Genomic DNA, 24,701 nt, shown 5'->3' with positions numbered 1-24,701 from the left:
GGGGTCAAACACTGGTGAACTTGAGCTGCACTGGAGTGTCTGATGCCACCGACCTTGGCAAAACTACAACAGTGTTACCGACTGTGCGAAGATTTGTACAAACCCTGTGCTGAAAACAAGGCGTAGGAAAAGAACCCTGCTGAAAACTTTGATCGACCTGTGACTCTTCAAATCAAGACTGCTCTGGCATAGCAGGGTGAAAAGTGCTCTCGTTACAAGGATTCTTTACAAAAATTACTAAGAAAGAACCATTTCTTAGCGAAGACAGGATGTAAGTGCAGGTGGCTTGGCAAAACTAATTTACTTTTCTGCTTTTCAGCTTTCCTATCTGAGAAGAATGGGAGGCAACTTATCCTAGGTGCTCTTGGGTAGAGAAATAAAACAATCCGGGTGCAGATGTGTCTCTGTTGTGTCCTCATACGGTCTCACACAGGACCAATGCTTCAGTTCTGGAAGAAGATGCCGAGATGATTTTTTTTAGGATTGCCTTCAAGTGTAAAGGTATCTCTTTGCATTGAAGTCGTGTACAGGAGAGGGTACCTTGGTACTCCTCAGCATCCTTACTGCGGAGCGGAGCTCAGCTTTCTGCAACCTTCAACCCTAGCAGACAGCTGCTCTTGCTTTACATTTCGCTTTTCCCTAAACCTGGATGGCAAGGGAGACGTTATAGGCCCCAGAGGGTATCAAATAGTATTTTTATATGACTGTTTGCACGAGCAAGGAAAAAATAATTGCACAAACCAGATCAGTCCTGTGCCACGCACTGAAGAGTGAACGCTAACTTTGTACCTGCTGCGGTGAGAAGAGCTGCTGCTCTGTGGTGCCTCTAATCCACATTCAGAGGACCAGAGGGCAGCTGCGGACTCCAGCCGGGGAGTCGGGGCAGCAAAACGGAGGAAGAAACAGAGGAAACTGCAGTGAAGAAAACTGGGTCCTTCAGATAATGGCAAAAAATGAACAGGAGAGGATATTTAACAGGAGAGGATTACATTTGCAAAGAACTAGTGATAACGACCCCAAAATGGCATATGTGCAGGTGTTACTTTTGGACTTGTAAATTCTGTGAAGACATGGGTGTAGACTGATACATATACATTACTATCACAATCCTTATTCTCTTACCTTCTAGCTTAAATACCAAACTAGAGCTGCTGTATGCAAGTGCATACAGATATCATATAAGGGAATTTAAGCGGTAACACAGATTTAACAGTAATTTTCAATAATTTTAACTCCATTTCAATTTTTAAAAAAAATCTTTTTGGCTTACATTTTTAATGTTTGCTTTTTGGACAAAAAGTATGAGTAACCTTTAAATAAATTGTTATCCTTGTAACAGTGTGAAGAAAATTACTAATCTAAAACGAACTACCCCTTTTGTAGAAAAGAAATTCTTTAGAAAGGTTTCTAAAAATGTTGGACTTCAACTTCAGCAAAGGGCTAGTCCTCAAAAAGAACACCCTTGACTGTTTTAATTTTTTAAAATTAGAGGTGTCAAAAAGCAGTCTCTATAGCAGTGCCTATTAAATCTAGTAGGATTTTGCTGTTACATTATGTACAAATGTCAGCATTGTTAACACCTTTTATTCTTTGGGACAATGCTTAAATTAACACATGCCTGCTGCAATTCAGGCTGCCATTAAATCATATGTTCATTTGCATTGCTTAATACAAAATAAGCTATTGCGTTAATTAATTTCTTCTTTTCAATTTGGCCACTTACAAAATTCTTAAGCACTTGCTTTTCTCCTATAGCAGATAATGGTTTGGTATCACCAGTAACACAGTTTTTAGGATAAATATTAAGTGAGCATGTGGAAGGTTTACTTTTTAAAATAAAAGCAGTATTCTCAAAAATCTCAAGAAAATAGAGGGTAACACCACTACCCTGTTACAGTGAGAATAACTAAGAATTAATGGAAAAAATCTGAGATAGAACATCTCTTTCATTTTAGATGTGCCAAGTATCAGGAGTAAAAGATAATCTGTTGGCTGTGAAAATACTGAAATTCTCTAAGAAAGATGAATATTGTGGCAAAAGTCACTACATCAGGTTGGAGAACATTTAAACTAAGCCTTTGTATATTTTGTGAATTTGGACTTCATTCTCCTCCTAAAAATGCTATTATAAGCTCACTCAAGCCGTGCGCTGTGCAGGGCCTGCGTTCCCGTGATTGCAGGAAGGGCTGGAGGCAGGAGCACGGTTTGCCTGTGCACGGTTTAAGAGTACAAGTCAATAAAGTGGAGCGTGCTGTAATCAAGCTAGAGCTTGCACTCTAGGGCAAGAACAGCTGCAAGGAAAGATTGGGCAAAGCATTTTCAAAACTACACATGGGTTTATCCTTGCCTCTGTCCTCTTGACTTTGCTATACCTTAAGAACAGAGACAGTTTCTCACATAGAAGAAGAAGTGAAAACAGATGACCAGCAGTTTTCCATTGTGGAAAAAAAAATCAAAATATATAGTAATAAACTGTCCTCATTAGAGATAAGAAGAGAAAAAGGAAAGGCATTTAAGCTTGAAATCTAGATTACATCCTTATTTCAGGTGAGTTCTGAACCCAACTGAAGTATATGTTAAACCACTCCAAACCAAACCTATCTGAGTCTAAGTGGTGTATGACTCATAAATCTATAGGCAACCCAGTGTGAGAATATTTTTGTTCGTTTAACCTCAAATTCTAAAGTACAATAAATTAAATTATGCTTCCATTTTGTCTTGTAATAATGGCTTTGGGCACTTTTTAGGGTACGGTTGTTTTTTTGTTGGCTTGGGGTTTTTTTGGCATAGCTTTGCACAGGTTAAATCAACTATAGAGCCTCTCGGGCAGACACCGCTGAGTGCAATGGCAGAGGCTGACACTTGTTTCTTCTTTTTCTTATGGCACCTACCAAAAGACATAGACTTTCCAGAATTCTAGAGTTGAACTACACTCATGTGTCTTATCCCAATGCACCACAAATTGTCGCCTTTCACTTTTTTATTTTAAATTATATGAGGAGGAGGCACTTAATGCGATGAGATGATGCATATGTATTGGGAGCACCATAACCAGAGGCATTTGGCAGTTTGAAGGCAAGATGAAATTACAGTTGTTTTGGGAGAGCATTTGATTGCAGCAGCTTTTGACAGTGGAATGATTTCAGGACTTAGGAAGTCAACAAATGGAATAATGAAATATTAGGCTAACGAGTAGTGGTAACAAAAAATTGGGATGACAGAAGTCATTGCTTTTCTAGTATGGGGCTGAATTCTGTGGAAGTCACTGGGGCAAGAGCCCTTCAGCAAGAAACAAGAGAGCCCAGTAACTCCTGGCAGCCCCACGATTAATACCAGCCCAGTATTGATAAGAAGCAGTGATGTGGGCTGTTTTGTGGGGATTTTGATGCTTTTGTGACTGTATAGCTGTGCTGGGTTGTAAGGATAGAGGTTGATTGATGTATTTATCCAAATAAACATGTTGGGAACCCGAGGGCTTCTATGAAGTCTGTAACTGGGTTAATTGAATGAGAGAATTAAGAACAGCGTATTCTCCACAATTTACAGAACCACGAGGTTGGGGTGCAGAGCTCAGCCTCTGTAAGAAGCAGCTTGTGCACAGGTGTCTACTTCTGCATTATGTGCATGGTGTCACTCTTAGGGCCAACATGAGTTGCCCTTCTACCTTCTTAGCTTTGCAGCTAGGGCTGCATTTGCAAAGTCATTACAACACTAGTTGCTGAAGTTACTAGAGGGTATTAACAAATATCCTATAAGCACCAGAGGACTTTTCTTACTGCTGTCTTGCTTTCTACTGACATTTCCTCTAACTGCAGAATGCATTCATATTTTTTAAACTGCTGTCATCCTTGCTAGCAGTGTGGGTTTGAACCTCCAAGTCCAATCTGGATGGTGATCACGTTGCAGTATTTAATTCTGCTCTATGCTTGTTTGAACAAAGCCACAAAAAGCAGCCACCAGGCAAGAGAGGTGCAAACAAGTTATACAGGGCTTCACAGGTGGATCTGCAAGTCCAACCAGGTAGCTCCCCTTAAACTGGCGGTTGTTTCCAGATTGGTGGTATTCCTCTTTCCAAAACCCCCTCCCTCAACACGACTCAGACTGGTTCTTCCACATTTCAGCTAAACCCAGGCTTTTTTTCTTCAGTCAACCACTGGGATTAAGAACCTGCACTTGCCACTGCTCCAAGATGACAGATCCCAGAGCAGCACAGAACAAGCAACAATCCTGCTAGGTCTACTAAGTGAGGGTATGTCTATTCTGAAATTATTTTCAAAGTGATAACATGTATGACGTTACTACTTCATGTTATCAGTCGGTCACCTGGAAGGTTTCCCACCCAGAATTTACATAACTGTGGTCTTCTGCTTTCCTGTGCATCCGCCTTACCACGTTTCAAGGAAAACTCAGATTTCGGGACATGGTAGAGTCCTCATCAACAGAGGTGTTCAAGATGCAATAGGACAGGGTGCTAGAAAATCTAATCTAGGCTCCCTTTCCCACAAAAGGCTGGACCAGATGATCTTCTGAAGTCCCTTCCAACCTGGGCTGTTCTATGATTTAGTTCATGGTTGTAGTGGCAAGATATTAAAATTGACCCATCTTCTCCTGGGGGACGAAAGTTGTAGAAAAGCTACTGAATAACTACTCTCCTGGTGGAATTTCTTTACTTGGACTCAAGTTTTACAGACTTGGGAGTACCCAAATACAAGTTGCCATTTGCCCTGCAGTTTTATTTCCACATTCCCATATTTCATCTCCGTTTGGGACTTGCATTAATATTTACTGAAGGTGGCTGCAGGCTTGGGTGCACTGCAGGGATCCACATAGCCTGAGCAAATTCATGTACCTGCTCTGATTTATGCTTACAACAAGCCCATAACTGTGAGAGGTACACCACCTTCCCCAACAGAAGCAGTATTTAAATTGAAAGTTATTATCCAGTTATGGCAAGAGCCAGAAGCAGAGACCGTAATGTACCTACAAAACTTTAAGTGAATAAACTTTCTGTGAAACAGGTTAACTCCTGCTTGAAGAAGAGTACTTACTGCAATTTAAGATGCTGGATAATGAAATTTTAAAAAAGGCTGAGTGGGGACCAAAGCACTGTTGGGGGAAACACAAGGACAAAAAAAATCCTACTTACAAATCTGAGATGCCCAATCCTAAGACTTTTTAATGTGAATATAAATCTATTGCCACATTTATGCAGCGCCCACATCAGGTTCTGTAAAGTGCCAACAGTATTCAAGACGTTTCAGCCCTTTGTTGTAAGAAAATGCCATCTTCTGAACATCAGCTAGTCTTTAACACCCAAGAGAGGTGTTTATTTTTTTTTTAGTTCACTGTATTAACCACTTTATTCTGTTGTCCCAGGGAACTGTGGTTTATAGCTGCAATGACAGACCACTCAACAGCAGCATGCACAGACCCAAACCATCTGCAGTTGTAACAAAAAAATAGAAATAGAAAAAATAACTGAATATTGGCAGCTCTGATACCAGTATACTTCAATACTCAGGATCAAGACACCAAGCCTAAGCGAGACCTGCCTAAATAAATAAATAAATTTCTCATACACAATTATGTCATAATCATACACTTAATTGAACTTTAACACATCTAGAAATCAAACCAAGAATGAGAACCAATGCTTCACAACTGCAACCTTTTCAATTAAAAAAAATACTGAGTTTATCCTCTTGGTGCTGTGGAAATATTGGTACCACTTCAATATGAAAGGAAAACCAGTGAAAGGAAAACCAGTAACAGAGTTACCTCATATACTAATGGTAATGATGGCTCTGAGGCAAAACAAATATTAAAGTGTTTAAGGAATGGAATTAAGTTTGCTTACTGCAGTGACCTATTTCACATCTTCAAATCTATCGATTTCCTTGGTTTGCTCCTAGCTCCTCTTCTTATCACTTTCCCTTTTACTTCCTGCATCTTCTGTCTTTCCAAGTCGCACGTAGACAGGCGATACCCGTCTGTTCCTTTCTGAGCTCAAGGGACTACTCTTAGCAACACACACACCAATTTTCACGTTCTGTAATTTCTTCCCCGTATCCTCTCCTCCTCCCTCAAAAGCTAACAGTTTTACAGCTACGAAAGTTAAATGTAACAATATTTGCATAAGCTGTACTCCACTCAATAAAAATATTCAGAGTTAACACTGTCCTTTTTAGAGCTCAAGAGTGCTCAGATCTTTCTAAATACTGGAGATCTGTAAGGGGCAATTTCAAAAGCAACTCAGCGTCATCACTAAGGCATGGCAAATAAAAAATACTAAATAATGGCCTTTGAAGGTCCTACTTGCATGAGTTCATTCAGATCACATTCATTCATATGATAACAGATCAAAGCATTTCATGCTGCTATGAATTTAAAATCACAGATGCCTTCTCACTATGGCAAGCTGTTTTCCAAATGAGACCCATACTAGATAGTGGAAAGCTGACCACGTCCACTTCAGTGTTTGAAAGTATACTGGAGGTATTTAACTGAAAGGAAAAAGTATTGTACAGAAATTGTCTTTCTTAATTCTAGAAATCACAACAGTATTAATAAAACCTTAAAAGACAACTAATACAGTGTTTATTTAGAAGCAGCATAAATCCAAACAATGCAGAAAAATCTCAAGTATTTCTTGTTACAGTTTAAGTGCATATATTCCTTTTATCATTTTGCGTCTTTCCACAGGAATAGACATACAGCAGCTACACAATTTGTTCTTTTCAGAAAGCTTTTACTAGTTTGAAATCTCATATTTGTAATTGGATAATACAGTGAACTAGTTCCAGTGGTAAATTCCACATTTATGTAGACTAGATTTCAAAAGAGTAAACTCAACATGGAAGGTGTTAACATTTTTTAATATTCCCATAAAAGGTGACATAATACACAATTCAAGTGAATTAAGGCAATATACACAAGACCTTCGTAAAAAAACCCCCAGTGTTTAATACAAAATACTCACCTATCTCTAAAGATAAAAACAAAAAGCTTTTTGTAAGTTAACAGTATGGGTCCTACCTTCTGAATATTGACAATGACAGGTTATTATGAAGGTATCTTTAAAGTTTAAATACAATCTGTGCTGGCTAAATTACTTCCACCTCTTTTATAAATTAACTATGGAAGATAAAATCACCTAACACAGGAGCCTAAGCACCAAAAGTTAAATACCCATTTGGTAATGATTTATACATGAGGCCTTCCCCATTCACATGAGGACAACCTCTGTGGCTTCTTTGGCTGAGGCCACCATCTCATCTAGCAACCCCAAACAAAATAGGAAACACTTCCACCGCTAAGAAAGAACCAAAGAGTATAGTTTGGTCAGAACAGTAAACTTCATGGAACAATTCTATGCTTATGGAAAAAATGTTCTATTTCTGAAGAGATGAATGTGAATTCACAACTGCAATCTTTAATTTTAGGTAAGTTAACAAGTACCACAATATTGAAAAACTTCATAAATATCATCAGTTTTGAAATAAAGATGTCAAAAAAGCACAAATTTTTTATTCTTCCTGGAAAAAACTAGCGAGATTTTATTTTACATTTAGTCTTTTGCTTCAAACATTGTGTAGTGGCATCACTTTTACCAACCTTATTCTCCTGGAAGTGGAGATAGCATCAGGATACAGAACAGGCAACAAGGCTAACTTCACTTCCACCCCCCAAAAAACCCTATTTCCATAAAACCTTATCTACTGTAGATTATGGGAAATACCACAATTCCCCCATTTCACCCATGTTACCATTGCCTATGTAAAGTTTCAGCGTACTTTGTGTCTGGCTTGGACAACAGCCACAATGCTCCATCATACTGAATGAAGTAGACTAGACTTCTATTTCCAGCTTCTTGCCCTTCCAGATGCTGGGGACGGGAGAGAACACAAACACCAACCCGTCAGCTCCATGAGGATAAACAAAGTGCTTCACCTCACTTGGCAATGGACCTACATCCATCTGAAGAGCAGCAAGAGCATACTGACAAAACCACTCCTTTGCCCTGAGATGCTAGTTGCCATGTGAAGCTTACAGCCTTACTAAGTTGAGATGGAAAGTCCTCTAGGGTCTGAAAGTTTCAGATCCCTCTCTTCAAGAGAGTTCGAAGAGAACTCTTCAGAGTCTTTGAGTAAGACCGAACATAAATGAATCACATGCAGAAAACCTTAAACCATTTCATCCCCTGGGCCAGAAACACCAGGCCATGCCTGGAAGCACCAAAGCAATGATGATAGAAGAAAAAAGATTTACTGTGTTGTTGTCTAATATAGGTTTTCCAGATATGTGCTTGGAGTCTTTCGTTTCGTGGTTGACAACCATGCCAATATTCTGGTCAAAACCTGGGAAAAGATAAAGACTTCATTTTACAAAGCCAACCAAGCTGAAAAGAAACTTAGTAACCAAGCATATGCAACTTCCTAAATTTAGTTTACTATTACAGTGTTAAACCTCTGTAAGAAGAGACACCAACAGACTAAACTAAATTAGTTAGTTTAATCTGTTAGCTTCAAAGAATGGGATATAAATGCAATACTTTGTTAGAAATTACTTCTTTTGAAAAGTTACACTTCTGTCAGTCTAATTCTCTCTTTATATAGTTTCATAGCAAAGAAAGGAATGAAACAAGCTAAATCAGAAGAGGAAAAAGCTGTTCCAAGAGCCATTTCAAGGCAAAGGATACTGTTTTGAACAGAACAGAAACACCTGATTAGCAACATGTATTTCCTGTCAAGACCTATTTGTTTTCAAAGGAAAATTATGACAATAACTTTATTACTTGATCTGACAGAAAACAAGCTCCTTACAGAGGTTGAATTTATCATTTCTACTTACACAGCAGTTTTATACTACCAGCAGCTGGATTTTTTTCTTAGTACTTAAGCTATTTCTTGCTCTACCTCTGTTATTTTCAGTACTCTAGCATTGTGTTTCATTAGCTGTTACTGTACACACACTGTTATCCTATGTTTTGTACAGCTGCATTATTTTATATCCTGATAAAAGCATAAAATTCTAGCATGCTTGATTTTAATCCCAACTCACACTGTAGTGAAGTATAACTGGGTACATGCATATAAACACATTAAGGTTGACATGAAGAAACATTCCAAAACAAATCAGTACATTTTAACATTATTTTTCTCTGTAGATTTCAGTATCTGCTAATACCCACAACACGGACATTTCATTTTCAGTTGCTGCTTTATTACAAAAATTTTCAGCACCTCAGACAAAACTTAAAAAAGCCCCAAGCCACAAACCTGCTTGGCAGGTATATAGCTGGTATTACTGTTACCTTTGAATCATAGATTTAAACCTAGTTTTGGTTAACACAAAAGAGCTATAGACAAATCAAACTTCAAAGCCTGACAGTTTAACTTTTAACACTTGCTGTGCTTTAGAAAGTTGTAAGACTGGGAATAATTTTTTTATAAATATATATCCCAAATGCACATAAAGTGTAGATTCAGAGCATGAACAAGTAGGAAAGGTAACAGGAACAAGTAGGAAAGGTAACAGTAAGTCCTTGCATTAGCTTTGTTATTTACAGAATATCAGCTTCAGACTGATAACACAGGAGTATTTGAACCTAATTCTGTGCAGCTCTTCAAAGTTTTACTTAACAAATGTGTGGGCAGGGAAGGACTTTCTCTTAGGAACAGTAGGTATTACTGACTATTACATACACCAGATCTAGGAAGATTACCAACAGGAAAAACATTGACAGGAGGGATTAGCAGTGGTAACATTTTTCAAAAGCGTTTTCAAAAAAAGACACATTTCATGTTTTCAAAGAAAGACACATTTATTACCACTGCCATATTTATTGTTTTTCAAGATGCTGCAGAGAGATTGGAGTATTTCTTATGAGACCACATTGAATAGGGATTGGAAAAGGGGGTTAAAGCAAGGAGGGACACAAAACCTAGGTGTGCACCACATCAGCAGCATTATTTTATCTATATCACAGCATATATATACCATAGCATATATATGTATGTAGTATACATACTCCAGCAGTGCTTATGAATTTGCAAAAGCAATTCTGGAACTTGCATAAGGCTCCTGCTGCAGCTAGCAAAGTAAGTTGCTAAGCCTGGAAAAATATCTGAAGTTGGTCCATCATATTTTGGACTTTAGTGGAACTACAAGGAATAGAGCATAAAAACTGCTGGAAAGCCAAATCCACAGCATCAACAACAGTTCGCAGTTCTCACTGTGATGGTAGATTTAAAGGACTTGTATCTCTCAGGCATCTGCACATTCAAACCTCGACTTCCAACAAGTAAGTATACTGACAATGAAATCTGAAAACTTAAGTTCTTTTCATAAACCAGCTGTTAAACAGAATAGTGTCAGATACAGTCTTTATACAATTTCTAAACATAGGGTAAGTTTACAGTTTAGCCTAAAGGTTGTCTGTAGTGTTTATTCACAGACAATGATCCTTAAGGGCAATAAGTAAATAAATACCGAAATAACTTAGAAACAGCCAGCCAACTTTTTTTTTTTAAAATGGACATGGTTGGGGTTTTTTTGTCACAGCTATTTTGTGATAAGCTTAACTTATAGGAAACAGTACTCTATTAAGCGGTGAAAAAAACAGAACATAAAATACTGTTCACATTCTGCAACTTTTCTTATTTAATTCTTAAACCTGAGACTATTGCTAAGTCTTCAGAGTTAGAAATGCAGCTTCTGCAGTGACAACTTAATCTGAGTGAATAGATAAAATTAAGCTGACATTTGCTCTTATAAAATGCTACCATAATTAGATACACAGAAAAGGAGATGGCAGCAATTGCTTTTTCCAAGGTAAGTGTTGGCGATCTCTGGTCTCTTTCAGTCATCAACTAGACAGTAACATAAGATAAACAAATCAAAAACTGGAAAAGGACCAACTGCCCTTGCTCTTATTTTCATTATCATGTCCATCACTTTGGTTCCCTTTTGTCTTTTGTGTTGCTAATTCTGTATTTTTTCCATTTAAAAATCACATCCTCAGCACTTCTGGATATACAAGTCCATTTTTAGATTACATTAGGAAAGGGGGAGGAAAAAAAAAGGAAAAAAATAGAGGAATCTTACCGCTGTATTGCATTGTAGCTCCTAAATATGAATCAACAATTGATCCCAGTAAGCCAGCTGCTGCAGCAAACACAATAATGGGCCATTGCGGAGCAGATATTTCCAGATCAGTCACGAAAATGAGTTGTGTTACAAAGTAGGCTATACCTACTGCCATGCCCCCAAGCAAACTTGAGAACAGGCCCACTAAAGTAACTGCTCCATTAGTACCTAAATCAAACAAAACCAAGATGATTTACAAACTTTTTCTTAAATACTTGTATTTGTTCAAATGTCTTATATGAAATCAAAACTGTGTTCATAGTGATCTTCCCCCCCTTATTATTCACAGGGCTCTGTTTACCCATTATGCTGCTGAGAAGCTTAACCTGTACCATTACAGCCTATTACTATTATTTTCTCTAAGGCTGGTTATCTAGACATATTCACTAGCATTAAATTAAACAAACCCATATAGCACACTTCGCAATGTCACTTGCTATTTGTGTGCAGGCGGTGGTGGTCTTTGCTCCAAAAATAGAGAGCTTGAGATGTACATTATTAAAAAGAAGCCTCTTTCAGAAGTACACCAAGATATATTTCACCAACAAATTTAAAAGAAGGAACAAAATGCATAGAAAGGAAGATGTTTGACAGCTCACTGAATAAAAATCTGAAAAACACTTATAAAAAGAAAAAAAAACAAACCACCCACACATTTAAATCCTGTCCCACAAGATCTAAAACTCAGATGAGCATGTCAGCAAGACTCAAAAAAGACAGGCTGCTTTAAGGTAGCAATGTCATGCACTGTGCAGACAAGGTTTCACAGACAGAAGGTTCACTTTACCCACCCCGGTAAGACGTTACAGGAAATGAGAGATTTGGTTAAGAAGTGAATTTTCTGTAGTGCCTGTATTAAACATACACATATTCTTCTACTGATTACAATTTTAATGTCTGAAAAATTCAGATAACTTGTATTCTTTGTATTATCAGCAGTATAAAAGCTTTTAATAGTACCAGAGATGAGAAGTGACAGCATTCACTAAAAATTATTTTAGCTCCCTGGACGCTATGTTGGTGCATCTCTCCAACAAGATGCAGCAGGAACACAACTGAGTAAATTCCATTTCAGAGAATGCATTCCTGCTATACTTTCTAGTCCCAAATTTCTGATGTTTCTTTTTCTAGGACTTTTTTTTAACTTTTCAAATTGGATGCATAATTCAAAACAGATCAGCAAAATACTAAGACAAGAACGTGCAGAACAGGTTAACACCTCACCTACAGGAACCTTTTCCCATGTTGTTATCAACCTTGGCTTGCTTTTACTCATAACACTACCAATCTCTGAAGCCCACGTATCACCAGCAGAGCATGCCAAAGCTCCCAAAAGGGATAAGCACATCCATGATGCTGTGTAATGCTTTGAAAAGTCTATTGGAATTTCACCCGGTCCATTTTCTATCATATATAAGACAGCCAGCTCAGTAGGAACACCACCGTTGCAGAATACTTGCACCCAATTCCTCTGTCCACCTAAAATGACAAAACCTAAATTTTAGTATTTTCAGGCAAAACATTTTGACAGGCAACAGCATGAGACAAAAGCAAAATACACATACATAAAGTTAAATTTAAAAAGACACACTTTCAAATCAGAAACTAGGTAGCAATTTATTAAATAGCACAGAAGCAAAAGTAAAGTCACTTGCTAATGTTCACAGGGATAAGGGTGGAGGGGAGGCACGACAATGGTGTTCCCTACTCTGGATGTTACATCTCATCTGACCCTTTGAAAGAAAGAGGAATACACAGTATTTATTCTCCACGAGGGATCTGAAATAAATAAAATGCTATGGCTTACCTTCTTTGTATTCTGAATCAATTTGCTTCTTTATATCTTTTTTCCATTTAGTAAGTTTTGAAGAAGTAACAAAAAATACAAACAAAGAAGTGAAGAAACTGTAATTTGCAACTGTAAGGATAAATCCAACCACCAATCCTGTGAAGAAAAAGAAAGTATATAAAGTTCCTTCATGTAACAATGTCTGCTTTGCAAAGCAATTAAGTATTTTGAATCTCTTGAATATGAAGAGTATCTTCATCATAAACCTAAGACAATCATGCAGTAAGAGAATTACTGAAGCGCCTAATATCTGTATGAGAACCCCAGTGATATCTTGACTGAAAAAAGTTCTCTCTCTAATTTTCTCTTATATTTTATTGCTACTGTTAAAATGTGTGATTTTTTTAAGATCTTCTTTTACCACAAATCAGTAATACTGTGCAAAAATAAAGGCAGAGCAATAATTAAAAAAACAAAGGATATCTAATTTGTATAATATATCTATTATTTGTATAAGAAGCATACATACAACAGTGGCTGTACCTCCATCAGCAAGTTTAGATTCAGTTTGGGAACCAAATCCCTCCCCTAGGATCCCTCAGAGAACCTGGATAACCCTCCTCCATATCTTAACAGCTGCTACTTCTCCCTTCTGTTCTTCATTTTCTTTTTCTGTTTCTGATTTTTATGTCATCTTTTTCCTTTCTGTAATTTTCTTAAATATTTTAGCTCCTGGATGTGCTGCTTTTTTACCTCCTCCTCTACAAGGGAGGTCTAATTCTCACTGCCCACCATGAGATTACAATTCTTCACAACTGAAAGCAAACTGGCCACACTTTAAAGCAAATACCAGTATAAGCTGGCTAGCAGAGCTGTTATGTTGACAGGTAAAAACACAGCAGAAAAGTTCTTTGTTTTTTTTTTTAATTTAGAAAATGTTCCTCTTAACTCACAGACAGAACAAGATTGCAAAATGGGTAATGTGGAACAAAAGGCTTTGAGCTCCTGTTTCTTTCCGTTGACCATCAATTCAGACAATCTCACAAGACAAGGGTGAAATCACCTCACACGGAAATCTTGCATCAGATTCCAAGGAACACCATCGTACACTATGTTGGGGCTGTTCTCATACGGTCAAGAAAAACGTTTGTTGAAACAGTCATTTGCTTGAAGTGAAGTATAGACTTAATTTTCTTCTCATTTTTGGGAGGCAAAAAATGTCTAAAACTGCTCACATTACAGAAATAAGAACCGTGTGATCATTACTGGTTTCAGGCAGGTAGGCTGCTGACATGGCTCAGTTTGGTGGTATTTTTTGGTAAGCAAAACCATGTGATTTAACTGCGTCTAATGAATCAAATCAAATGAATTAAAAACAATAGCAAAACTTAACTTGACTATTTAAACAGGCATAAGAAAAAAGTCAGTATGAATTCAAGGTATATATGCTTATATTTATATTTTATATTTATACTAGGTAAAGTCTTAAAATAATATTATGTACAATAAAAAGGACCTTAATTTCATTTAATAAATGTTTAGCTGAATAGTCTCAGAAAAAACATACCTCCCAATGCACCACTGTGATCAAGACTCTTCTTCTTAAAACCTTGTGTAGCAATCATTAGTGGAATCAAGATTGAAAAAAGCCAGCGCCATGGAGAAATGGGTCGTAAAGTACCTGATAAATCAAATAAAATGGTTAAAGCCTTTTTAATGCCTTTATATCTTAAAAGTAATTACCTTCTAGTATATATTTAAAATTTGATCTTAATAGAGATTAAACTTTTTACCCTTCAGAACAAATACATTCTTGGAAATGGAAAACTAAAATATCTGCAATTGTTTACTGAATTTTTCAATTAAGTTTTCACAGAAAAAAGAAAATACATTAAGTTAACTAAAATTAATTATAAAGAAATAGCAAATACGTCAAGAAATAAATATGGTGATATTTTTCATTCTAAAAGGGATTTATAAACTCCAAAAATTAACATTCAAAATGTTAAGACCAGCTGAAACCTGATTTGGATATAACAGGTAAGTTCAGATTTTAGAAGAAAAACAAACCAAACAAAAACGTACATACGCAGCAACTTATGTAGAATTCAGTTTCAAATACGAATAAGATTAAAACTAAAATTCCATTTAACAAAGCATGTAAAGAGACTGCAAAGAAATTTTAAGTAAATAAATTAGTGCAAGAGCTTCCCTCACAGATCATGTTACAACTGATTCTCTGGTAACTACAATAATAAACCTGATTTTTTTTATTGTTATTATGATTCTTTATGGATGAAGTTTCAGAAAATATCGCAGCAATAAAGGGAATGAACAACACTGTCTATGGTCACTTAATGCTTTTTAGCATTGTAATGGAAGGAAAATTAGAACAATATATTGGAAGCTTTACCTTATTTTTCAAGCCATCCCAGTTTTTAGGAAAAGTCATTCTTCTTTACCAAAAGCTTTAGTTTGGTAGCTTTTGGCTATGAAAGGCAGGCAACTTTTTTCATTATCTATGTGTTCTAAATTATTCCTATGATGTGCCTTATGTTGTCCCTTTGCTATCTATGCCATCAATTCGAATTTTACACTGTTAGTAGGACTGCTGCTACGTGGCTGACAGAAGACTTCAGAAGTAGTTTCACGCCTATGTGGAGAGAAGATGTCAGCATGCATATAAGCTAGCCAATGGCTGTGTTTCTTACAGCTTTAATATTACTACCATATCCTTTTTGTTCTAGTTTAGAAAACTTACATATTCTGTAACACGTTTAAGTGCTTAATTGCGCTACAGCGATACTTGATGTCACCTAGTAAAACTAGTGGAAAGTTCTGCAGTTTATATATACATTTATTTTGTATGGTGATTCTGTTCTTCTGCTGGTCTGTGAACAAATCATCAGTTTAATCACAGCATCACTGACAATTTACACTGATGCGAGAAAGGAAGTTTAGCTGCTTGGCCTTCTTTTACAGTTTCAAAAAAGAAATATTCCTCTTTTGTTGATATCCAAAGTGTTCTGATTGTTTCCACACGATACTTGGTTGAAAATATGAGAACTTCCCAATTGGATCAAGCCAAACATCTGTCTGACTCAGAATCTCATTTGGCGGTGGTGAGCTGCACATGTGCAAGGAAACAGTGTAAGAAACAGATTACAGGCTGATCTTCCCTGCTTTATTGGGAACCTTTATGCTGGCATTTCTAAAATCACCCATATCTTTGCCCAATCCATTTTTAAAAAGTTATAATTTTCATCTCCACAAGCACCCACAGAATGGAATTCTGGTTTTAGATGCACTGAAAAAGGCCTTTCACAAAGCCAAACAACAAAGATCCTGCTGCTTCAAGTTTCATCGGACATCTGCTAAATTTTATGACCAACCGAATAATGATTTCCTATTCACATTCTTCCCGCCATTCATGACTTATATAGATGTCCCCTTTCCATGCTGAAATAACTTTACCTACTTAAGTCCTCTTCAAATGGATGCTGTTACCTGCTCTGATCATCCTTAGAGCCTTCACTGTTCCTTTCTAATTCTGCTATGGGCATTTTGAAATGGGATGACCACAAGTACAGGCAGTACTCACAGCAGAGACACCCCAAGATTTTACAATTTCCAACAATCTATTGATCTTTTTGGCTGAGTGAAAGGTGTTTCATTCCCAAAATACGAGAATATATTAAGTAACCTGGATGGTGTAATTCCCTTCCCCTGATTACCTGCTTGTATTGAACCACGGTACTTATCTCTTCAGTCATGCCATATATCAGGGAAAGCTGTGGTGTAAAACATGTATTTGCCCTGTTGCTCCCTGTTCTTATGTTTTCTTGCATTACTATCTGATCACTTTTATCCATGGTAACCACACTCTTGGGTCCCTCTCTCCACCACAGCAGCGTATCTCAGGGAGAAGTTATATCCCTCAGGACCTGAGAACACATCTATCATCTTTACAATGGATGTTCTTACAACTTTATTAACCCTAAATTTTTCACCAAAAGGGCTAATCCTAGAAAAATGCATAGGAAACTAGGAACACTTAAAAACAAACAAACAAACATATTTCAGCAACCCACTGGGTTCCCAAAAATCATGATTTTTAATAAAGAACAATATACACTATAAATTTTGTATTTAAGGAAAGGTAGCCACATGACATACAAGTTGGGAGTTATATAGTCTGGTTTCCACCTGAAAATTTATCTTCAAGCAAGTCTGAAGTTATCTAGAGCAGTTCTCCTTGTCCTGCCTGTTCCTCTAATCTACAGAACATGTGGCTTAGCTAAGAATCACAGATGATTTAGACTTCTTATTCTTTGATTTGCATAGTCCATCACCACTGCACATGCATGCACAACCTCTTCCCAACCTGCCAACAGTGTAGACAACTAACTGCACACTTTGGGCTGGGGTGTTGCAGAGACATGTTGAAAAGCAAGCTACATCCAACAATTTCACATCTTGTAACACAATTTCAGAAATTTTTTCTTCTCTGAGGATTCTCTAGACTAATTCTTTTCCACTTCTACATTCCACCATCCTCCCTGGTTTTTTTTTTCCTCATTTTTATCTAGAACAGCGCAATCAAACAGATTTAGTGACAAGAGAATTTCTTTTCGCTCGCACAACATACTCAGATGAGAAATTATTTTCTTTGTGGCATGATATATTCAGCATAGACTAAAAACAGATATTTAAGCTAGCAGATACCCTTCTTTTTCTATGAGGTAATGTGCCCCACATAGTGGGGGAATCCTTTTCACTGATTTTTGTTCTCTAACAGCTGCTGCAACCAAAGTGCCATGTTACTCAAGTCCTGCCTTGTGATTTCACATGAGTATGGATTTTAGGTTTACATATTTGCTAAGTGAACAGCCCATGTGAATTTAGGGGTGGCAAAATTAAGAAGACAGCTCTGAGCTTCCTCTTTACTTTGTTTACTGGTCAACATCATTTAATCAAACTGAGCTTCCTGTGTTACAGCTATTCAAATATTTGATTGTAGGTTACTGGTGTTTGCACAGAGCTAACAATTGCAATACATTGCATGGGTTAAATCTATTGATTCCTTGCTTTCATATGAAAGCAATTCTACATAATCAAAGCTTCTGTATTTGGAAAGTACACTGCTTTTTGGGAACTGAAGAGAAATAAATTATTTCAGGTCTAGTATTAACACCTATGCAAAAATAATAACAGGCTCACCTGTTATTCTCCTTGTTACACAGAAAGTAAACCCAATTTAGAATGTTTTGAAGTATTTAACTGGAAATTAGCCAAACCCAAAACTTTTTGCAAGAAATTATTGCTTTTAATTATATTCTTTGCTGACAATTATTACATTTAAACTGTCAAGACAGACCACTTGAACAACTCCCAAACAAAAGAATGCTGTTTTTCAAAACTATAAATGGTTTACTTTTACGAAGAAAGCTGAACACAAAAAAAATCAAGCTATTTTCTCATCACAGAGATTACAAAGCCTTCTAAAAAGTTTTTTCTTGAGTTCCCAGTTTGTTCCCTTTGCTAAGTCATTCAAGTCACTATGATCTGAGTTTAAATAAGCTTGCAAAACAGGGAAACAATATCCCTCTCAGCTGTCATAAATTCACACTATTCCATAAAGCATTAGTGACCATAGCAACTTGTCTTCCAAGGAGACTATTTATCAACATCCTGAACATATTTGTTTCCTTCTAAAATTCCAGAACACTTAATAAAACAAAAGCAGTTAATGAAGGAATTATTGTTGTCCAGTTAAAAGGTCTATTAAAACTGTCATAAACAGTCATAAAACTGACTCCATACTGGCTTAGCAGTAAAATTCTTACAACCTTTATATTTTATCACCTCATTTTGACTTTAAATCGGAAGACACAAAGTTCATTGAAAAAGATGCCAAAAGTACATTTTATAAAATACTGAAATGTAAAACTCTGAGAAGAAATTGTTCCTTAATACTACGGTTTGAAAGTCTTCCATCTTTGCAGTCAGAGACAAGAATACTAATTACATCCTGAACTACACTACTTTCACGAATTTCACTAGCAGAAAAATGGCAAGAAAGCCAGTCTACTAGCCAAAAGTGGCATGACGGCTTTCTAAAAAAAATTAAGCCCTTTCAATCCTTTTGAACTTGGTGTAAGGCTCTCAAAAATATACTTTAAGTTGATGACCACCTCAAGATTTAAAGTGACAGTTTTAGTTTAAAAAAATAAATTAAAAAGTAAAGCCAATTGTTAACATAGCTTTTGAGCTAAAAAATACAAAATCATGAGAAGTGATTTATCATATCTGCTATACAAGTATCAAAGTCTAGAAATACAGTGGTTTTCAAACTCAAAGAAGAAAGATTTCACACAGGCACACAGGATTTCTTGCTGGAAAACTAAACACAATGGTTCTCAGCAAGAACTTTTGTGTCAGCAGTACCTAGAGCTTTGCAGATATACAGCTTCCCTGGTACAAAGGCAAACATATTTCATAGTAAAATACTTTTCATTGCAAGCACAAAGATACACAAGATGAAAACTTCTGTGTACTGAAAAGCCCCAATGCTGTAGGAGGTGCACAAGGGAGTCTTGCAGACAAGTGTTGACTCAAAAACTCAAAAGACAAGCATTGGCTGTGTATGAGATGTCCAGTGTTCTATAGTCTGGCATTGCTAAACACAAACCAAGAAGGTTCTTGATATTAAATTGAGTGTGAGCAGTACCAGAACAAAAGAGGTTCTTTTTGGTTGGTTAACAAACAGAATTTTCATCTTTTTAAGGTAATTTTTAAACTGACCTTTTTGTATTTCCTTGGGGGGAGGGGGGAGTGAGAGGAGTATTTGTACTAAATTACAACTAAATGTAAGCAGTTAAGACTAAGAATACATTCATCAGTTTATTATTAATTCTTTAATACTCCCATTTTATCAACATTTTGGTCACTATTTGGTGTTTAAGCATTACTATGAACTATAAAATGTAAATTAATAAATGCATGTTTGTAGTATTTTTATATTTATGGGTAAGAACTTTGAATTTAATAGCTTTTATGGGCTGAACTTATTATCACTCCCACTTCATTAATCCCACTGCTACTATACACTTCATTCACCTCCTCAAGCCAAGGTCTGTCCATAGTATCAGGCAAATGGACAATAAAAGTCCTTATGTCCTTCTTGTTCCATAGTCATTCTCCACAAAAAGGAGGATTTGTCTGCAGTGGTCTCCTTTGTATCAGTCCCTATCTCGATTCACCTGACATCAGGCCTCTCCACTCTATGCTGTCAATTCTCAATGATGTTAGATAGCAAGGACCAGAATACTCAAATTAGAGGCAAAACTCAGAGAGCTGTACCTATAAAGAGCAGACACACACAAATGAAGTTGCGTGTTTAAATCCAACTCGGCTAGCTCTAAATGACACCAACAAAACCTGTTTGTGAAGCCTGCTTCTGCCAGATACCTTCTAGGTATCTGTCGTATCACTACAAGCCAAAGTAGAAGTGTCCAGACAACACAGACTTAATGCTGTACCAGGATTAATACCCTGTCCTAAAACCCAAAGCACTGAAAAACACTGAGCAGAGGCATCCAACTGCCACTGCAAAAATCAGCATATATACTGGCGGGATATTTATTCTACCTTCCTCTGGATCCAGTGTGACAGTAGGCAGTTGAGAGTGTTCATACTGCATCCATAGATACTCTCAGCAGCACTACAATGATACTGGAGCTCCGCCTGCATGAAACTGGCTGAGATTTTAAGGACAGGTCTTTACCTGACCTGGGAAAACAGTTAAACTCTTCCAGGCTTGAAATGATGCTGCAGGCAGTACTGCTGCTTTTGCACATTGCTGTAAAAATGGTCCTAGAATGGAAATGATATACCACAGAAAGCACTAGTGTCCCTGCAACTACACCCAACTATGCCCCAGCCTGCCTGAAAAGAACACAGAGCTGACTGTATACATCCATGCCAGAGACATCCTTCTCTTCTTGCACCATTTCCCCTGTTTCTCTAGTCCTTGAACGCTTCTCACATGCCCTGCTGACTTCCTCAAACTGTTTTCAAGGCTGGCCCGCTCCTCCCGTGCTGTCACTACTTCCCTGATAAAGACAGACATCTACCAGCTCGCTCTTTCTTTTCACCTTTCCATTTTTATCTTATTTGCTTTCTTTTATGGAGATAAATCATAAAGGATACCAACGTTTTAAATTCAACGGGATGCCCGGGGCAGAGCTGCAAAGCTTTAGCGTACAGTGGCCGTTAACACCTTCTAACTACTAACAGCTACTGCCAGGAGCAAGGTTTGCAGCCCTTCGGACGACGGAAGGAGCTGTGCACACCCCTCTTCCAAACCCCTCTCCCCACCAGCCTGCAGGGGCTGGAGGGGAGGGCAGCTCGGGCCACCCCTCGCCATGCCCTGCCGGCCTCTCACCAGCCCCCGGCCTTTGGACTCACCGTAGTACGTACTTGCAGTTATGGACACGATCCAGAAAGCCAGAGAAATACAAATGAGCAAGTTCAGGACGACAATATTCGCCATCATCTTCAGGTACTCTTTGAAGAAATTCTCCTGGTAATACGACATAGGAAGCCAGAGGGAGAACACCTGGCGGGGAAGCACAAGGCGCAGCGCATCAGCGAGACACCGCTACCACCACCACTACCTCCCTCTCCTCCCGCCCGGCCCGAGCCGCGTCCCGGCCCGCACCGCCCCCGCGGCCGCCTCTCGCCCCCGGCACCTCCGGGCGCTGTGAGGCAACACCGAGACGCATACGGGGAGGCGGCTGCGGCCCGACCTGCCGGCTCGGGGCTGGACCGCGAGCGCTCGCTGGCTGGAAGCCCCCCACTCCGCCACCGACCCGCTCCCACGGCCCTCCGGCGCCGCCACCATCCCGCCGCGCCGCCACTCCGCGCATGCTCTGTCGGCCGCCGCGCGACCGCCTGCCTCCGCTTGCGTCTCCGTCGGCGAGGAGGGAGAGAGGAGGCGCCCTGCGCCAGGACGCGGCGCGGAGCAACACGGCCCTCCCTGCGGTCGCACTGGGCACTGCCCTCACCGCCGCAGAGACGCGTCAGCGCTGTTTTGCCCTCAGTGGAGACTGTACCCTCTTTGGCTCTGGGATGGGGTCGTTTCCCTCCGCCAGACGCTGCCTACCGTCCCAGCATCGGCCCGTCGCCATAGCACGGGCTCCCCCGCACCCTGCCCCTCCGCAGGGCGAGGGGGCCGCTCCGCTGCCGGGGGCGGCCGTTGCAGGCCGAACGGAGCCAGCCGGGCCCCCCGGCTGACAGGGCCGTGCCCTCCGCCCCGAGGCGCCGCGCTTCCGTCGGGCACGTCACCGCTCTGATCCGGCCTCTCCCTGCCGGAGAGCCAGGCTGGTGCCTGGGCCTGCGAGCTCATCACCGCTCCACAGGCCTTGGTACAGAGGTACCGCCGTGCTCCCCGACCCGGAGCCTGTTCCAGCCCCGGGTGGGCTCCCGGGCAAGAGTCCTCAGCGAGCCCCGGGTCTGACCTTGACAAAGGCCTATGCTTTGAGCGTGCCCCCTCTGCGGGAGCCAGCTCTCACTCACGCCAGGCTGCCGGGCCCATGGTTGGCCTGTGTGCCACGACGTGCCACTCTTTACCTGGTGGCCCCAGATAACAACTGTTGTGCGTGCCAAAGGAAGAAACGCTGGTTAAATAGAAATCCAATTTGCAAAATAATGTTTGTGAAATAAAAACAGAGGAATGACACCACCATGAAAAGTACAAAATCGGTTGATAATTAGTGATACCAGCGAGTACCTGGATGAGGTTTAAAACTTGCTGGAAAGCTGCGAAGTTCATTAACACTAGCAGAAAGTGACTTGAAACACTTCTTAAAGGTAACTTGGGATGAAAACAAGCCAAACCTGCCTGGTAGCTTTTCTTCAGGCATGCCAGAATTACTGTCAAAACGCTCAGCTGAAAATAAAGAAGCTAACACGAGTTACTAGGCCTCCACATCTCCCACTTCCACACATCAGAGGCTTTGTCAACAAAGCACAGAAAACTTTTCGTGAAGCTGCAGAACTTCTCAACACCCCCCCTTCATTTTGAGGCAGCTGCCTATAAAATAAACGACTTTAGGCATGGCAGAAGATAGTTTTGAAGTAGCATTTATGTATTCAACATTACTTCAGTGGAAGGTAGACGAAAAACCTTCAAGTTTACAAACACTGGTACAGATGAGTCACCTCATGAACATCAATGACCTCAGGTAACTAAAGAATAGAATCTTTAGTTAACTATTCAGTGAGAGGCACAGTAATATGAAAAAGTGAATTAAAAGATCTTTTACATATAACAGGTAGTGTTGTCCCAAATATGGATTCTTTCACCTGGTGTGCAGAGAGCCAAAAGACACACAGAGTTGAGATACTTGCTTTTATTCCAGATCTGCACAGAGGTGATTGGGTGCTAGGTCCACTAAGCTAGTGCACCTGGGTTAACACATGGAAAATATTTATACATTTCAGGCACCAGTTACGAGTATTTTTGCAAGTTGGCTCAGTCACCACCCTTGTTCCTATCAGTTCCTGCAAGCCTCATCTTAAAAGTCACAGTGATCTTTGTTTTTATTGTGCATGCTCAGTAAGGAAGGGGCTGCTGTGGGTAGGGGGCATTCCCTAACCAAAGGTGAGTTTCTACTATGCCAATTAGATGTTAATTAGATGTTAATTAGGATAGTTAAGGTCAGGTTCAAGACCACCTGAGGAACCTGAACATGCACAAGTCTATGGGACCTTATGAGATGCATCCCAGAGTCCTAAGGAACTGGCTTATGTAGTTGCCAAGCCACTGTCCATAATATTTGAAAAGTCCTGGCAGTCAGGTGAAGTCCCTGGATACTGGAAAAAGGGAAAGACTGCAATGCATTTTTAAAAAGGGCAGAAAGGAGGACCTTGGGAACTACCAAGCCGTCAGCCTCACCTCTGTGCGTGGGAAGGTCATGGAACAGATCCTCCTAGAAGCTATGCTAAGACACATGGAGGACAGGGAGGTGATTTGAGACAGCCAGCATGGCTTCACCAAGGGCCAGGCATGCCTCACCAACCTAGTGGCCTTCCAGGATGGAGTGACCACATCAGTGGACAAGGGAAGAACTATGGATTTCATCTATCTGGACTTCTGTAAGTCCTTTGACATGGTCCCCCACAACATCCTTCTCTCCAAATTGGAGAGACATGGAGTTGATGGGTGGACTGTTGGGTGGATGAGGAATTGGTTGGATGGTTGCACCCAGAGGGTAGTGGTCAGTGGTACAATGTCCAGATGGAGATCAGTGATGAGTGGTGTCCCTCAGGGGTCCATATTGGGACCAGTACTATTTAATATCTTCATCAGTGACATAGACAGTGGAATGAGTGCACCCTCAGCAAATTTGCAGATGAAACCAAGCTGAGTGGTGCGGTTGACATGCCTGAGGGACAGGATGCCATCCAGAGGGACCTGGACAAGCTCGAGGAATGGGCCTGCGTGAACCTCATAAGGTTCAACAAGGCCAAGCGCAGGGTCCTGCACCTGGGTCGGGGCTACCCTTGGGATCACTAAAAGCTGGAGGATGAAGGGTTTGAGAGCAGTGCTGCTGAGAAGGACCTGGGGGTACTGGTGGATGGAAAGCTGGACATGAGCTGGCAATGTGCGCTTGCAGCCCAGAAGGCCAACCGTATCCTGGGCTGCATCTAAAGCAGCGTGGCCAGCAGGTCGAGGGAGGTGATTCTGCCCATCTACTCC

General features: G+C 39.6%; 1 protein-coding gene across 1 annotated transcript; it reads right to left on the bottom strand.

Annotated features, from left to right (window-relative positions):
* Nucleotides 1-8,193: 8,193 nt before the first annotated feature.
* TMEM19 (transmembrane protein 19) lies at nucleotides 8,194-21,758 on the bottom strand (the record flags this gene model as incomplete). Its single annotated transcript, XM_082002441.1, has 7 exons — nucleotides 21,691-21,758; nucleotides 21,407-21,557; nucleotides 14,505-14,618; nucleotides 12,956-13,093; nucleotides 12,373-12,627; nucleotides 11,107-11,316; nucleotides 8,194-8,357 (listed from the first exon to the last, which is right to left on the bottom strand). The coding sequence occupies exons 1-7, from the start codon at nucleotides 21,721-21,723 to the stop codon at nucleotides 8,194-8,196; spliced, it is 1,065 nt and encodes a 354-aa protein (XP_081858567.1). The 5' UTR covers nucleotides 21,724-21,758.
* Between the last annotated feature and the right edge of the window lie 2,943 nt (nucleotides 21,759-24,701).

The sequence above is a fragment of the Phaethon aethereus genome (assembly GCF_964289735.1).
Source record: "Phaethon aethereus genome assembly, chromosome: 1".
NCBI classification, from domain to species: domain Eukaryota; kingdom Metazoa; phylum Chordata; class Aves; order Phaethontiformes; family Phaethontidae; genus Phaethon; species Phaethon aethereus.
This window is presented reverse-complemented; position numbering and strand designations above follow the sequence as displayed.